The following is a 16436-nucleotide window of genomic DNA, read 5'->3' as shown; positions in this document are numbered from 1 at the left end:
CAACTGCACAATGGCTGCAACACACACCACCTTCATCCTAAATCACATTTAAAAACAAGCCTAAATCCTTTCAATATTACAGAAATAATTTTTTGGAATATGGCCTACACTTTTCACAAGATACACAATGACCTTCCTTCAACACATAAATAACCTATCAGAATTCTTAAAATTTTGTGATGAAACACATGTCATAATTTCTAGTAAACACTTTGATTTCTGAGATTTCTGTTCAACACTGATCAGTTCTCTCTCATATGAGTAAATGGTTAATTGCAAACAAGCTATTCCTAAATTTAGACAAAACAATAATAAAATTTATAACAAATAATTGACCACAATTTGTTTTCAGTATTGGCTATAATGGCAAGTATATAGAACAGTCAGTAAATAGGAAATTCCTAGATTTTCAAATTGATAACCACCTAAATTTGACAAATCACTGTTATGCAGTTAGATCTATGTTGCATGTCAGTAAAACTGACACACTCAAATAATTTTATTTTGCCTATTTTCACTCCATTATGAAGAGTGGAATAATTTTAAGGATAATTCATCTAACAACAAAAACATACTTCGCAAAACAAATTTGTAAAAATTAATGGCTGGTGTCAAACCTAGAAATTCATGTAGAAGTCTATTTAAGAGATCAACTATTTTAGATCTTCCATGTGTAAACATATTCTCGTTATTGAACTTCACTTTAAATAGCTAAGAATATTTTCAAACTATTACTACTTACGCAGTGTTAACAAAAGTAGCTGCTCTGGCCAACTTCTCATGTTTTCTGAAGAATGCATATTATGCACTTATAAAAATTTTCAAGTCTACCATCTAGTCTCACAAGTCTTACAAATAAAAAATGCACAATTTAAAGTAGCAGCAAAAGATAATTAATTACTTCTAATACTCTGTTGATAAATTTCTAATGTTTATTATGGTTTTCTTGTCATTGTATATCGTAAATGGGCAGTGTAATTTATATTCTGTATAATAGTATGGGATACACGGAATGTAATTAATTATATATATATATATATATATATATATATATATATATATATATATATATACGTACAAGTGCACTTATAGCACTGATGCTCTTAAATATTTATTTACTTATTTATAGTTTATTTAACGACGTTTTTCAGAAGCTCAGACTATACAGCATCGACTAACAGGATAATAGTGAATAATGAATTGGAAATGATGTGGAAGGAAGCGATCGTGATATCTTACTGTCTGCGCAACCTAATGAAGATGTCACCCATTGCTTGGTTCACTCAAGTAAAGTTTCCTGAACCCTACCTTCTATTACAAGGAAGACTATGTCCCGGTTTCTTCTTCTAACCCGACGAAAATTAAGTCGCACCGCCCTACATAGCCGTGGCTAATTAGATTGATGAACAGACGCAAGAGGGAAACACCGTGCAAGGGTCGTGTTACATACGTTGGAAGTCATCATTTTCTGAAGGTTAACCGGTATTTGTACTTACATTTGTTGAAAGATCAAGGTAACAGATTATCCAGCAACATAAAATAATGACACAATCACAAGTAAGAAGTCTAATTCACTTAAAATAAAACAATGAACGATCCACCTCAGAAAGGGCGCGCACTACGATGTAGTGGTTGACATCTAAAAATTATACTAACGTCGTGCCAACATTCAATCACTGAAAGAAATATGTTATCGATGAATACGAAAATTGCTGTCTTCTGGATTCTAACAGTCTGCACGACATAAGAGCTCAGAGGTCAGCCACATTCAGAAATATATGTTACATTACAAATCTATGAAACTGGCGTGATGTTTTCAACCTCAATTTATCATCCGTCGAGATGAGAAATATAGGGAATTTTCCTTACTGCTCACAGTGATTATCGGAAAGCAATTCCCTTCCATGAACGTATTAAACACGAGAAAAATCCCGAAATGATTTAAGTAAAACATCCCACTAAATTTCAAAATTCTCCATTCTGATCTTATTTAAATATTAGATTCCTATTTCACGACATTCCAGTGGCCATTAGAATTACTGTAGGTTCGAAAATTATAGAATGGAAGCTCTTGAAATATCCTTCCGTAATTAATCCATCTCGAGTTTTTTAACGACAATGTTTCAGCTAACTAGCGGCGAATGAAATGGGTAGATAATTATGAATAGTGAAAATGTAAGCATTTTGAAGGAGGTGATAGCAACCAATTTCAAGGTCGAAGACGGTTATATTCAGAGAAGTTGCACCGTGTAGTCTGGTAACTACTGACCGACGTTTCAGAAGAATTCGAGAATACAACCATTTTAACACTCGTCGTAAGAACCAAAAATCTCACCATTTCAAAGTCCCAACTCAGCATTCGACTGAAATACAGAATGGGCAGAGCATGAGACGAGACATGAATGTAAAATTTTGTACAGAATACCTCATGGGAAGATACTATTTTGGCAACCAAAGAGGATATGGTGGGAAGGTGTCGATGGGGTTCAGGACAGGGACCGCAGAAATCTTACGAAAACAGTACTCAACCTTCCAAAAGGAGAGTGGAGGGATTTATTGAGTAGCTGAACCACTATATCTTCCCAAGAACGTTTCTGGCCCACCATTAGCTATAGACTGCAACACATTAAAATACATTTTAAATTAAAGTTTTAATGAGACATATTTTTGCCATGCGTTAATTTTATGCGCTAAGCCGGTTTTGAGGTACTTAATAAAGTTCAGTTTGGGTCGCCGTCCTTAGTAATACCATAAATTGAAAATTTCAACACGTAACGCTACGTGTAACTGAAGGAGAAAGGCATTGTCGGTTCCAATTTACAACCATTAAGTAAAAATGCAGAACTCCTGATGTTTTTGCCAAAGAGACGGTTTTATGTGAGTTTCAGGCAACCTGCGACAATGAAAGTTGTACGAATATTTCACGCCTGAAAATTACGGAGTGTATAAGCAATATATGTCTGGATTTGAAATATATATTCGTATTTGCCATATTTATAATAGGGATAAATGTTCGTTGCCAAACAATAAACATGTTTCATATTGTAACATGAAAAACTGCCATTTCAACAGCCTGAATACAATTCTTTTAAAATGACTCATGGGTTCCCAGTCTGCGCCATTTATTTTGCGTTTTACATCCGTTATAAGTTTAAAACACGTTTTGAATCAAATGTTCTTACAAACATGATGATTTCTATCACAAAACTGGAATATAAAAGAAAATTATTATGACACTGTATAGGCTAACTTTCATACACATCCATTTATTATGTCAACTTTTCTGCTTCTTAAGCCAAAATCAATAATGTCTTCCGTTTTATTTTCCGTTTATTTGTTATTCATTAATCACACTTACTGACGTTGAAGGACATCATTTCATGTGGGAAACATACTGGAAAGACTGCATGGAAATTTGATTAATGGATTGTTTCTTTGGCTTCAATCCCGAAGACGTGGCAGCATGTCCCTCGGAAACGTTGGTATACAACCATAAAACCACACAACCAAACACTAAAATTCTTCTACCTTGAATCCTATACAGATTTAACTGCGTATTTAATTGTGTTTGGGGAGTTTTGCTACGGGCTGGTTACCCGCACACGAAAAAAAAAATCTCCATAGCTTAACAAATCAGGCGTCGAATTATAAATTTCAGGACCCAGAAACAATATTTTGCATCGAAATAATATTCCCAAAATGTATTTTAAAAAGTGCTGCAATTTTCAGAAAATCTGTTAAACATGTTTATACCTCAATTTTAGTGCTGCATAAAATGACATTTTCCAGTACCTAAAAGACCCTCGTGACTAGACTGCATTTTTTCATGCCATAGGTTGATAAAAGTATTCTTTCCGAAAGACCTGATAATTAACCAAAATTTAATCCTCTCAAGCTGAATTTTTCTTAATATTATTTAAGAATCCAGTCAATACCTCAAAGAAAATAAAGCACTTCTCTGTTTGTTAAAAAAGGTGACAACTACGCTTTAAAGAGTTATATGCAAAACATATCAGCCTAAATATCTGACACACTGTTTTTGTTAGACAGTCAGCAGTTATTCACCTATTTAAAACAATATCTCATGTATTCACACAAAATGTATATTGTTGTTACCACGTTCCTGAATACAAATCCTGCATATGGACACATTGACATTTGGAATGTCCTATCATAACTTTCTACTAGGTACCTGCTTCCTTCAGATTGTATATCTAGAGTCACTCTATTTATCACGCGAGATGTGGGCCTCTCTCGCAATCTCTGATTTAGTTCTCCGTAGTAACTATTTTATCATTTCACAGAGACAAAGAATGGATGAACCAATACAGATATGGGTAGGAGGTTTGATGGCATATGTGATGTAGGTGAAACAACTTCTGTGCAAGTCAGTATCTATGCAATTCTGTTTTCAGAATAACTGTCAAGGCTATATTAAACCCAGACTTCTACGAGGGTATAAATATCATCCAGAAACTTATTTCAACATCAGACACATCTTAGTCGCTCTCAGCGGTTCACATCAAGACGCAGCATACTCTCCTCACATCGATATGAAGGCCTTTGTAAGTATACAAAGAACTACCATTCTGAGATCAAAGTTAGTATTTTACATCACTAAACAACTGAAATTTTGGACTGTAAATTGTTCAAAACAATTTTGGTTAAGTGCAAATATTTAATAAACTCAGTATAGTACCTGACAATTGTCATCTCAAAAACACACAACATAAAGCAATTAATATGCCTGAGTGACTGGCTACAGGATAGATGGAATGGGAAATTCTCTTTGCACTACATTTGTACCAGCACTGGATCTACTCAGCCCTCCACGTATTTCCATCCAGTATTTAGGTTTAGAACACATCCATGCACTCTATATGCCTTCATAATATGGTGGTTAGACACAGGGGCTTCATATTTACTGTAATCTGTTATCTGAAGAAGGTATGCAGAACTTAAGATATTTTGTATAAGTCAATTTTTTATCCATACATCTCTAGTACTCAGCATGCATTGAAAACTACATAGTATAATTGCCTACCTTTGTATAAAATTTTAGATTATATAGTCCTATCTAAATGAAGATTAAAACAAAGCTACAGAATTTAATAAATACAAATTTAATCAAAATGCACTTATACTGCCAATAAGTGTTCTCTGCACTCAATATTTCTTATGATTCAAAATCACTTACAAAAACATGTAGACCAACAGTACATTACACCTTTGCCTCATTAACAAAATTAATTTATGTAATTATATGAAGTATTATCTTTAAGAGACCAACCTGACAAGAGAAAAGTCAATACCTTGTAGTACATAACAAATGATTTTGAAATTCATTAAACGATTTAAAAGTACATGAACACAGACCAAGCAAAGGATGATCATGGCCATTTCAAAGGAATTCTTCATTTCACTTATAGCCTTCACTGAGCACATGAAGACAAGATACAATTGCAGCTCATTCTTCACCAAACATTTAGAAGGAAACATACAAACTGGTATTAATATATTAAATATTTTTCTTCATGGTACATACAGCAACCAGTTTTTCAATATTCTCTCTCATATTTTAAAGTTTAATCCAATATCTGCCGCAAGTGAAATGTTTCCATTGAATCCCTGGGTGCCTTTTACACAACTCAGTTTGGAAATCATTCCTGTAGCTAACAATATTTTTATACTGAATGCAATTAATAAATCTGTTTACATGTTTCATGGGAGCTTGTAATTTTAATTTACAAAAATCACAAGTGTAAAGAGATAGTAACAGAATTTTTTGTTCCAAACATAAACAAAATTCAAAGCAAAAATAGTCAAAGACTAGGGAAACCTCCGAAAGGAGGCGGCGATGACTCACTACTGGGTTAAGCTACTAATAGATAGATACATAGAGCAAAAATAGCCAGAATTTATTAGCGAGAAATATTGTTCATGCAAAGGGTTATATCTGACTTTTGTCTCCTCCAGATTGCTGTTATCTTCACCATCTTGGCTATGGTTATTGTCTCGGCCCAAGAAGCCAAAAAGGAAAATCTCCACAGCTCTGAAGCTATCTACTTTGGCTCTCCCTATGGTGCCTATGGCACTTATGGTGCCTACCCATACGTCTCTGCTGCCGGTTACCCCGCTGTGGCTCCTGCTTATCCTCCTGTGGCAAATGGATATTCTGCTGCTTATCCTTTCTACCGTTAAAAAGCACTTCAGAAGAACTGAGCACCTTTATGATGACACTGCTAAGACACTCAAACACATCATTAATCTACTGATGTTATGAGAATTGGTAACAAATTCTCAACAACTAATTACTGATAGAAATAAACTTACAATTTAAACTGCTTCTGCACTTCACTGTATCACTTATAATTCTATATAATTAAATGCTCTAAATAATTACACTTGTTATAGTAATTTTATCCTGATATTTATTTCTTCCAAAATCCAGATGATTACCAGATATGCTAACCAGTTGTCTATGATGTTCAGTGAGTAATAAAAATGTTAGCAATTGTTTATTTATATTTATTTAGACACACCATGCCAAGAATATTTTCTTCATTTACTGCAAGTTTTACATCATTTTGAACATATTTTATTCTTAAAATTATATTTGTAATACAAAATAATTTTCCTTCAACTGAAGTGATTTAAAAAAATAATCAATACCCAAAGACCGTAGACCTCTGTATTAACACTTTAAAGCCCAGTGGTAACTATATGTACCAACTGCTTTAACAATCAATAACTTTGCACTCTGTACATTCATATTTCACATGATTTGCACTGGTAAATAGCAAATATTTCCTCAAACAGCTCCAACAAGTTTATATTTGTAATGATGAACTATTTTCTTTGAGCTGTGGACTAAATTCTTAAATGTTATTTAGATGAAGTTTGGTTTCAAAGCATTAAAAACTTATAAACTTAACTTTAAAATGGTTCATAGCATTGTTCTCTATGACAATCTGGTCTGCAAAGTCAAAGCCTTTGGGAGAAGCAGTTGAGACTTTAATTGTCTCCATAAATTGAAACCAACAAAAAACAAAAAGCAATACTGGCATATGGAACATCCTAAAAGCTACAAGAGTCAGCTCTCCAGTTTGAAGACTATCAAAAGCTCCTAAATCAAATGAGAGTTTGTGATGAGTATCACAGGTCATTTAATGGGTTTTAACTGCAGTGGTTATTTACTGCTTAAAATTCAAAGGTATAGAATGTGTCTTCCATGTTTGTTCTTTCCACTATAACTGACTATTGTGCCATTCACAAAGTAAAGTGTGTCCCTCTTAACATGGAACCTACCATGAGAGCGAGCCACCAAAGCAGCAGGTGAACCACAAGAAAATGAGTCAATCACAATATAAAACACAGCCACTGCATGCAAGCAGGTGGATTCCAAGCTACATGGGACTCTGTATTATGAAGTTCACAAAGAAAAGCCATTCATCCGTAAAGTCAGTCAGTCTCTGAGAAGGAGGAAGAGCAGGCACAAAAATCAGACAGGACTGCTGTCAATAAGTATGCAATTATCATATATTATCACCTGGCACTGCCATACATCATCTTGTACACCAAGGCTGAAGAAAAAAATGAGCAGCAGGCCAGCTTCAAGGCCACCATCTTGGTTATTTGTTTCACAACAGGTGGCTTGATAATCAATGGACGTGCCTACCCGGATATAATGGGAGGATCAAAGACTGGTGAGAAATATGTCAATTAAAACACTCGCAAAAACCAGTGCACACACATGAAACAGGTTTAAACAATGACATTAATACATCAACCACTGGAGTACTACATTAAAAAATTATAATACACACTGTAATAGCATTTTTGTTAGACTCGTTAAGGGGGAAACCACACACCCACAGATTCTTAAAAATAAGAATTCATTTATATCTGCCAATGCTTGACCTCAAGAAAACAATTAATGACCACAGAAAATACCCAAACACAAAGTTCAATGATACAAATTTCAATTTACATGACACAAACCATGAGAAAATCTTGAAAAACCAAGATGTCACAGCATTCAATAACATGATATAACCAATATAAAATATCTGGAACACTGATGTCATTAAGTCAGGAGTCTGGTAAGCTGTAGCCAAGGTCAGTCTCTCACAGACTCGTAACATACTAGGACAATCACCATACCCATCTCCTCAGACCTGAATTTTAAACTGTATTAATGTATGCCAATTTCAAGTAGTAAGTCCAAGTACACATTTCTTGCAGTCAATTTTAGATGCAATAAGAGTTAAATATTTCTAGGGTATTATCTTACTATTTTCCAACATGTTACACAAAATGGGAAAGCTGGAAGAGGTCAGTCAGTAAAGTAATTGATTGGTTAGAGACAGAATCATTGGTGGTACATGCATAAATATTTCTGTTGATTGTGGCCTTCTCCTATGTGATGCTATATAGTCTTGCATGCCACAATCAACTTTTCCAATGCAGTGAGAACCTCAGCTATCATAAAGCAAGCCTGAGGCCTAAATCATATTTCATACCATATACATATTGTATAATATTTTTAAAAATGCTACAATTTCTTGACATATGCATATTATGCAAACAAAAACTGTATGCATATTTATTTATTTTATTAATTTAAAATTGATTTGGAACTGACAAGTTATTCATCCAAGCCATCTCTTTCCTATTAATGGTAATCCATGGTTTGTTTTTGGAACATACAATTTTGCATGTAACAGAAGTGTTGGAACCAATTATTTTTATATGCACAGTCCTTCCCTGATGAACCCAGTTACAAGTCCTTGTAAAATTCCTTCAATTCATAGGAAGAATATGAATACTTGAGGTTACCTCTGATAATAATCACATCATAGGAATGTATATGAGAGAAGATTTGGGGGGGGGGATTATTTATAACTCTGGCCAGCCTGTGTAAAACTATGCAACCCTTTAAAGAAAAGTTGGTTTATAAGTTCTTTCCAGAATTTACTGTTTACAGCAGAATACATTTGAGGAAAAAGGGGAACTTAACATTTTCAATGTTTATACAAGCCAAAAATGTCTTTTATCTTCTTCTTCTTAACTGGAGAGAATAGATGCATGTAAAGAATTTAGTACAAAAGAATTAAAGTGTGCCTGATTACTATAGTCTATAAAAAGCACTGTCAATTTATACCATTCTATATATAAATCAAAATATTATTTTAACCAAGCATTTTTAATTTATATTTATATGGTGTCTACAAGCTTAAAAATATTTAAGACCATTTATTTATTTTCAGTGCCTTCAAACAAAAATATAAGGTTATGTTTGAGAAAAATATCAAGTCTTATCCACAAACAGAGAGCTTGAACAATTAAAAGTGGGCCAATTCATAAGGAGTGAAAATGGTGAATTTCATTACAGACACACACTACACTAACATAACATGTCATCTTGGTATTTCTCAATCATGTTAATGTTCCAATTATAGAAATAATATCTAGTGGAATAGGGCTTAAATACAAGACAAAAACATTTCACACAAACATAATACTTATTTTAAAGAGACACAATTCCATTTACAGCAGCAGTCTATTTCTCTTCAAGATGAAGATGCACCTACTGTGGCACAACCTCACCATGCTCCACTAAGGACCATTCCCCACACCCTTAAAATATCTGGGGCAAACACAAAAAATGTATTTTTTATGACAAAATTTTAGAAGAAAATAAATAAATATTACAGACGATAAACAGACCAACATCCATGCAAACAATAATCCTCATGATGATTTGCTTAAATTATAATGTTTATTGACTGACTTCTAACCCAACTGCTCTGTAGAATTAAATCCTAGATATGTTGCTGATCCTTGCTGAGAAATGGTATTGGTAAGCAATAGAGAACACGAACAATTGATGTACATCAAATGCTCACTGAATGGACACAAAAACATTTTCATTCATTCTTTCTGGCTTCTAAACCTATAATGAGATTAAGCTTTTGTAACATTCTCCACCATAAGGAGAGACACTATAATATTTCAGCTGAATTGTAAATGGATGCTTATTACTTGCACAAAAAGAGTCAAAATTAAGTATACAGCGGTGTTCGGCTAAAATGTATGAGCTTGTTCTTCTGCCTTAACTTGGGATCTTGCTGAATGTTGTTAAACCATCTTGAGAGATGTAGATATTGCTCCTTTTCCTGGTAAGTCAAATCAACCTACCAACAGAGTATTTAACACAATGAAACCTAGGTACTGATCTAAAAATAAAATATCACCACTTTTAGAAATGTATAGTCAGAAACCTGTAAACAGTTGTACAGTGGCCACAACACAAATCAAAGCTTGAATGACATGTAGAAGGAAGGGGAAGACTTCCTTGAATACTATCACATGTGAAATTATTATATTTAGACTGTAAAAGTACCACATATGGCTTAAGGCATGTGCATGTTTTGCTGCTGTTTTATAGTTCCTTCGGTTCAAAAAACATAATGTAGTGTACAAGTCAGTATATAAAAATGCCACTCAGTATGTTGAAATTAAAAGAGAAAAATATGTTTTCATTTACACTGTACATACTGTTACAGACTCTATGTTGTCACAGTTTTCCTGATCATTAAGAATTATTATATAACAAACCTTTGTTATGTGTAAATTCTGTGAAGGTAAAGGATATGTACACTTCATATATGTCTCTGCTTACTAATATATCACTGGTTGTAAATTTTCTCCATAATATCTATTAATGTAAATTACTCCAACCCACAGTGATTGACAGTAATTACTTACCATAACACCATGCAAAACATAATAAAGCACAATATCAGCTAATGTCTGAGAACTGCCTACAAAATATGATCGTGTTGAAAGCACTGCATTCAGCTCCTGAAATAAGCATAACAATATACAATTTTCTATGTCTGATACTTTCCTACAAATGCTATGATCTATTCAGTTTAACCAGCATGAACTACATATTCATAATTATCCAATTTAGTGCATACTTTCAAGAAGTACAAATTTCAAATGTTAATTTTCTCATAACCTCAAAGTTACACACTATTAACATGTTTTTAATTCTTAATGCACAAAAGTATGCATTCTTACTACATGAAAGTCATTTCACACAAAATCCATAGGCATGCTTTTGCCTGCACATAAAATTTAATATGGTTTCTAATGGTTCATTATTGTTCTATAAAATTAAATACTGATGGCAACAGTCAAGGTGCTAGATGCCATAAGGACATGGCATCAGTCATTTCTTCCAGTCATGCTCTATAAAGAAATACCATGCAATACCTTAAGGACCTGTCGAGCTGTTTGTGTCAAATCCACATAGTTTCCATAACAGACAGCATATTCAATCCACTGCCTCACAAGGGCTTCATCTTCCTGTGTCTTTCCAAACTGAGATTTCTTGCACTGTTTTGCCAAAGATATTACAATTGTCCCAAAACCAGAAATTGCTTCACTGTTGCCATCAAGTCCTGTCACAACAGGAACCTGTATCTAGAAAACTCTTTTGGTTAAGCCACATATGTTTTTCAAGATTTAAAAATCCTGACTGAAATTAAAATACAGAACACTGTAACCAACAACCAGGTTATAAACAAAGCCACAGGATGTGTTTCTAGAACTGTTTTACTTACATTAAAAATGTATAATAGTTTACACTGTTCCAATGTTTGGATCTTTTGCCATACAAAATAGGTAAACATTTTTACAATTTCCTATCATCCCAAAGTTCACTTCTCTGGCTATGATGTTCCATCTGTAACTACTAAAAAAATTTCAGTTGCTATCTTTCCACTGTGCATTGTTCCAAACTGCACAAGCATACACAGTAACACTAGTACTACACCCGCAATTCCTAATTATGAAAAGATAATAAGAAATGGATAAGAAACAACATTAAAAATGTTAATAATAGCTTAATTTTGTACTGGACTCTTAACAGTATAACAACCTTAAAAAAACAATTTAAAACTCAATAAAGAAGTATAAATGTCACAAAAATTACAAACGTGCTGTGACTGAAACAAGCAGTATATATTATATAACCTAAGAAGTGTCAATCTTGGTCTTAATACTTCCAACAGTTAAACAATACGATTGAAAAATGTGCAACATGATGGAAAAAACATAACACGGCACAATATCATCATCCTGACTTAAGAAGTAAACCAATCGAAATATTTTGCAGTGTTTAATTCAGTTTAAATAGATTATCTTCCTGGAAAAAGCTGGTTTCAATTGAGAACAAACGTTTTATTGATGAAAAGTATTAGAAAAATAAAGTAAAAGATTTATTCATAAAGAGTACATGTCATGAATAAGTAGACAAATAACGTATTTTACCAATTCGGACTCTCATCGGTTTATTTCATCTCGTAAATGAACACGTGGCTTTAAATATTGAAAACTACAATTACACTAATCTAGAAATGTTTTTAAAATGTTCTTATTAATACACATAAAACCCATTAAAACAACAAACGTAATAACGAACAGCCTTAAAATATATTTACCCTTTCACTTTCTTTAATGGACAATTTCCCGCATTTAATTTCTAAGAAATTTACAATTTGTTTAATACATTCGATGTCACACGCCACCATCTTTTTTGCTTACATCAACCCACAGTTAATATTGCCATCATCTCAGAAACAAATATGCATGCTCAGCTGCGTCTTGGATGAGTCCGATGGGCGAAGCACCATCTGTTATGATTAGCATGTATTTTGTTAAAGTAACTCTACTCCGCTGCTGCTAGATGTCGGGATTGCTTGCTGTCCCCACCCCCTTTTTCAATACAAATCCGACGGAGGTGAGTTCTTGAGAAGATAACATCATGCTCATCAAGTCTTGAAATTCCCAGCCTATTATGGAACCCGAAGATACATTACCATGTTCCCTACCCTAAACCAGATGAATCCAATCCAAATCCGAAATAAACAATAAATAAATAAAGATCTATTTTAATATTATCGTGTATCCCCTGCAAGTTACATTTCCCATTCAAATCATGTTCCTTCATTTGATCAACTCAATAATATTTTATAAAGAATGTAGGTTCACCATAACAATTTCAAATCATATTTATGTAGACTATACATTCTACTTTATGACTTTAAATAGGTCTATATTTAATGTGATAAATTCAATTAAAGTTAAGTGCAGTGCCATTTTTACAGCATCAAAATTCATGTTGTAACATTAAATGCCAGGATCTGCAATGAAAAATACAAAGAACTAAAGTATGTGATACATACGTACTTACATTCATACATCTTTATTACATTTTATGAATCCGTAAGTTAGTCAGATGACAATGGATAAACAGACAGATATGGCAAGCATATAATATTTTCTTCTTTTTGCTTTACCAAATAAAATGTAAGAAGTAAACAAATAATTACTGGTAAAGGGTGCAGCTTGGATTAGTGGTTAAAATATAGGTCATACATGGGATATTCAAACCAAAGCAGTTTTTGCTCTAGCATAGCAATCACTTGGTATTTTCACCACAGAATTCAATTACCACCAGTGCCAGATATATTTGTGTCCTTTACAAACCCTTAAAAGCTCTTGTAATTACTCTAGCAGTTTATGCTAGATTAATAAAGAAATCCACCTCAAAACTGACAGCAATAAAGTTGTTTAACTTAGAAGCACTATTATTAGTTACTTAGTGTCATTATTAGATTTTCTTAGTTCTGTCAGTGATTATAATGCAAGTTAAATATTATTTTTTGCTTCTTATTGATCATCTCAAGATTGACATAGCTTAAGGCTCTAACATGTCAATATTATGCTCCCTGTCTTTAATTAAACATCTACTTAGCAAAATTAAACCCACTCAAGGACATATTCCTTGCACTGTATATATATACACACAAACACAGATACTGTTCAGCAGATGTAAACTTGCATAGTTAAAATATGTGCTACCAGAAATGTTATGCTTCAACTTTGAAATGATCTTGGTAAGTTAATTCATAGAATGAAAATAATGAATATTTTGTATTATCTCATAAGTAACTCCTAAAATATTTTCAAACATTTGTTTCTATGAAAGATAGCAATTTCCAATGACTTATACATGAGTCACAGGAAAATGCAATCTTTCATACTTACATCTTCAATTAACAAACTTCTTATAATTAAAGCATGATATGAAAATTTTATGATTTTAAATTGGAACCACATCACTTTTTAATATGGATGTACTGATGCATACACATGTGCACACAAACACAAGATGAAGTACCTGCTGATCATGTGTTCTCATGTTCTACTGTTATCAATGTGTAAAACAACAGAACATATTATAGGAGATTCAAGGTTCTTATGGTATGAAGGTGTCAGTCAATATTAGTCTTCTGGGAAGTTATACTGTGTGGAATTGTAGGGTGGTCTTCTAGGTAGTAATGTCATGTAGACTTGTAGCAACTACCCTCACATGACATTATTACCCAGAAGACCAACATTAACGAAATATTACAACTTTGTATATTTTACATTTCAGATTCTATTTGTAATGTGCCTATAAAACTTTTAAAACTTGAGATAACAGTTGTCAGTACACACACCAGCCATTTATTCACATGACATGAAGGGTTATAAGATTATTGAGACATTGTTTATATTTCATTTAATGTATTTCTGTTTACACTAGTACTATGACAAATCAATCAGAAAACTGACAGACTACAGGCTAAACCACTTTCTTGTTGTTATATTTAATGATGTTGCATCAGCTGTTTAGGTTACATAGCATAAAATGATAAATTGTAGAATAATAGTAAGTAGGGATCTGGAAAAGTCATCAGAAGAAGCAGCTGAGGCTTATTTTAGTTGTCTGAAAGAACACAGAAAATGCAAAGAAGCTCTCAATCATGTCACCAATTTCTGTCAGTCTGAGAGATATTCTGAATGTGAAAGATGAGAGCAGTCTATTTATATGGAACAAAGAAATTGAGAGGCTGGAATTCATATGGTTCTGTGTATTAAATGAAAGATCCACAACTGGATGCCCATAAGACAAGCTTCTTTCCATACTTAACCATGTTACACTGCCACTAATACGGAATGGTCAGGAATCCCATATATATTTTCCATATCAAATTCTTTTCTTTATAATTTCTTCTTTTAAAACCAGTGATGACTTGGTTATAAAACTATTAAAATGTTTGTAGGTGCTGTATATTTTACTAGTGGTGGTGGCTGGAAGTAACAATCAAACCATAAATGACAATGGGATTGCTATTGATATCAACCCAACACAACAGCCATCAACAACCAAAAACTTGCTTCAACAAACTTCAAGAACCAGTAATCTGTCACTACAGTATTCAACGACTGATAACCTGACACATCAATCAGCAACAAAAAATCTGTTACTACAATCATCAGCTTTTGATATTACATCACTAAAATCCTCAACAACTGATGACCCAACACACCGGTCCACAGCAGCTAATAACCTGTTATTAAAATTTTCAACAACCAACAGTCCGCAACTTCAATCCTCATATAAGGAAGCAACCAGAACTGAAGCAGAAAATATGAAGTCTTCAGAACAAGATGACCTACAAACAGCAAGTCAGATCCAAGTATATACAGTATGGAGATATGGCTGGCCAGTGACGGGTTGGGGGTATCTTAGACCTGGATGGGGGTATTTTAGACCTGGATGGGGATATCATAGACCTGGATGGGGATATCGTAGACCTCGATGGGGGTATGGTAGACCTGGTTGGGGTTATGGCAGACCTTATTGGTGAGATAAGAAATGCTTGTGGTATCTATATATTTTGAAATGATGCACCTCCTCCTACTCATTTTCTTCTGTCAGTTTGTGTGATGTCTGCTATGTGCGTCATTTGAAACATGCCTTTTGCACTTATGCTATTAAAATTTAGGAGAGACATGATGCTATAATTTTATTTTTATGTATAATTTCTAACATCAAATAAATGAATATATTATAATAATTATTTTATTTGAGATGTCTGAGATCATGACAATTAATTTCAAATGCTTTAGGAATTTCTGTGTTTAATATAATTATTAATGCTATAATGGAAATAATAAATACACAATTGCCCTAATTGTAAAATAACAATGAGATGGAAATGTTTATATATTTGTTTAATGCTGGATTAATACAATATATTGTGACTGCTGCATATTTTTTCAATGATGATAACACGAACACATCACATGGCCACAGCAGTTCATACAAGATAATATAATATTTTGGTTAGAAAACCTCTTTAAAGGCAGTCAAGTGGAAGATGAAAGCACAAATGATACAATAATAAACATCTGAGAATGTGAACTGAACAACAGATACAGGATAAGGTCAAATTATATATTTGCATGATGATAAAACTTCAGGTTCTATAACTGGGACATTTTTAAGTTTAATATTTATTAACTTTTACAAG

At 33.2% G+C, this 16436-nt stretch overlaps 2 protein-coding genes and 1 long non-coding RNA gene across 5 annotated transcripts; 2 read left to right on the top strand and 1 right to left on the bottom strand.

Moving 5' to 3' along the window:
• The first annotated feature begins 1413 nt into the window (after positions 1 to 1413).
• Positions 1414 to 6402, top strand: LOC110827361 (uncharacterized). The gene is made up of 3 exons (XR_015537617.1): positions 1414 to 1474; positions 4416 to 4565; positions 5977 to 6402. It is a non-coding gene; the product is annotated as an uncharacterized LOC110827361 (long non-coding RNA).
• Positions 6403 to 6512: 110 nt separating this feature from the next.
• AIMP3 (aaRS-interacting multifunctional protein 3) lies at positions 6513 to 12679 on the bottom strand. 3 transcript variants are annotated; one of them, XM_022058958.2, is made up of 4 exons: positions 12513 to 12679; positions 11284 to 11487; positions 10771 to 10866; positions 6513 to 10196 (listed from the first exon to the last, which is right to left on the bottom strand). In XM_022058958.2, exons 1-4 carry the CDS (start codon positions 12600 to 12602, stop codon positions 10065 to 10067), a joined length of 522 nt encoding a protein of 173 aa, XP_021914650.2. In that variant the 5' UTR covers positions 12603 to 12679; the 3' UTR covers positions 6513 to 10064. The 3 variants fall into 3 exon arrangements, with proteins under 3 accessions (XP_021914650.2, XP_021914649.2, XP_021914651.1); XM_022058957.2 differs by having other exon boundaries at positions 11284 to 11493; positions 12513 to 12676; XM_022058959.2 differs by lacking the exon at positions 12513 to 12679 and adding an exon at positions 11634 to 12493.
• A 1173-nt stretch (positions 12680 to 13852) lies between these two features.
• On the top strand, positions 13853 to 16173 carry LOC110827336 (uncharacterized). Its single transcript, XM_022058928.2, has 2 exons — positions 13853 to 13970; positions 15183 to 16173. Exons 1-2 carry the CDS (start codon positions 13941 to 13943, stop codon positions 15768 to 15770), a joined length of 618 nt encoding a protein of 205 aa, XP_021914620.1. The 5' UTR covers positions 13853 to 13940; the 3' UTR covers positions 15771 to 16173.
• Positions 16174 to 16436: the final 263 nt, after the last annotated feature.

Source organism: Zootermopsis nevadensis, unplaced genomic scaffold (assembly GCF_977971745.1).
Source record: "Zootermopsis nevadensis isolate Lab colony 2312 unplaced genomic scaffold, Znev_1.0 Znev_ptg000029l, whole genome shotgun sequence".
Taxonomy (NCBI): domain Eukaryota; kingdom Metazoa; phylum Arthropoda; class Insecta; order Blattodea; family Termopsidae; genus Zootermopsis; species Zootermopsis nevadensis.
This window is presented reverse-complemented; position numbering and strand designations above follow the sequence as displayed.

Excerpts from the sequence above, each read along its gene's own strand:
- LOC110827336 (XM_022058928.2), top strand. The coding sequence starts at position 13,941 with ATGTTATGCTTCAACTTTGAAATGATCTTG. Across the intron at positions 13,971-15,182 it reads TCAACTTTGAAATGATCTTG|GTGCTGTATATTTTACTAGT; the intron begins GTAAGTTAATTC and ends AAATGTTTGTAG.
- AIMP3 (XM_022058957.2), bottom strand. The coding sequence starts at position 12,602 with ATGGTGGCGTGTGACATCGAATGTATTAAACAAATTGTAAATTTCTTA. Across the intron at positions 11,494-12,512 it reads CCATTAAAGAAAGTGAAAGG|ATACAGGTTCCTGTTGTGAC; the intron begins GTAAATATATTT and ends AGAGTTTTCTAG. Across the intron at positions 10,197-10,770 it reads ATGTTTTGCATGGTGTTATG|GTTGATTTGACTTACCAGGA; the intron begins GTAAGTAATTAC and ends CTCTGTTGGTAG.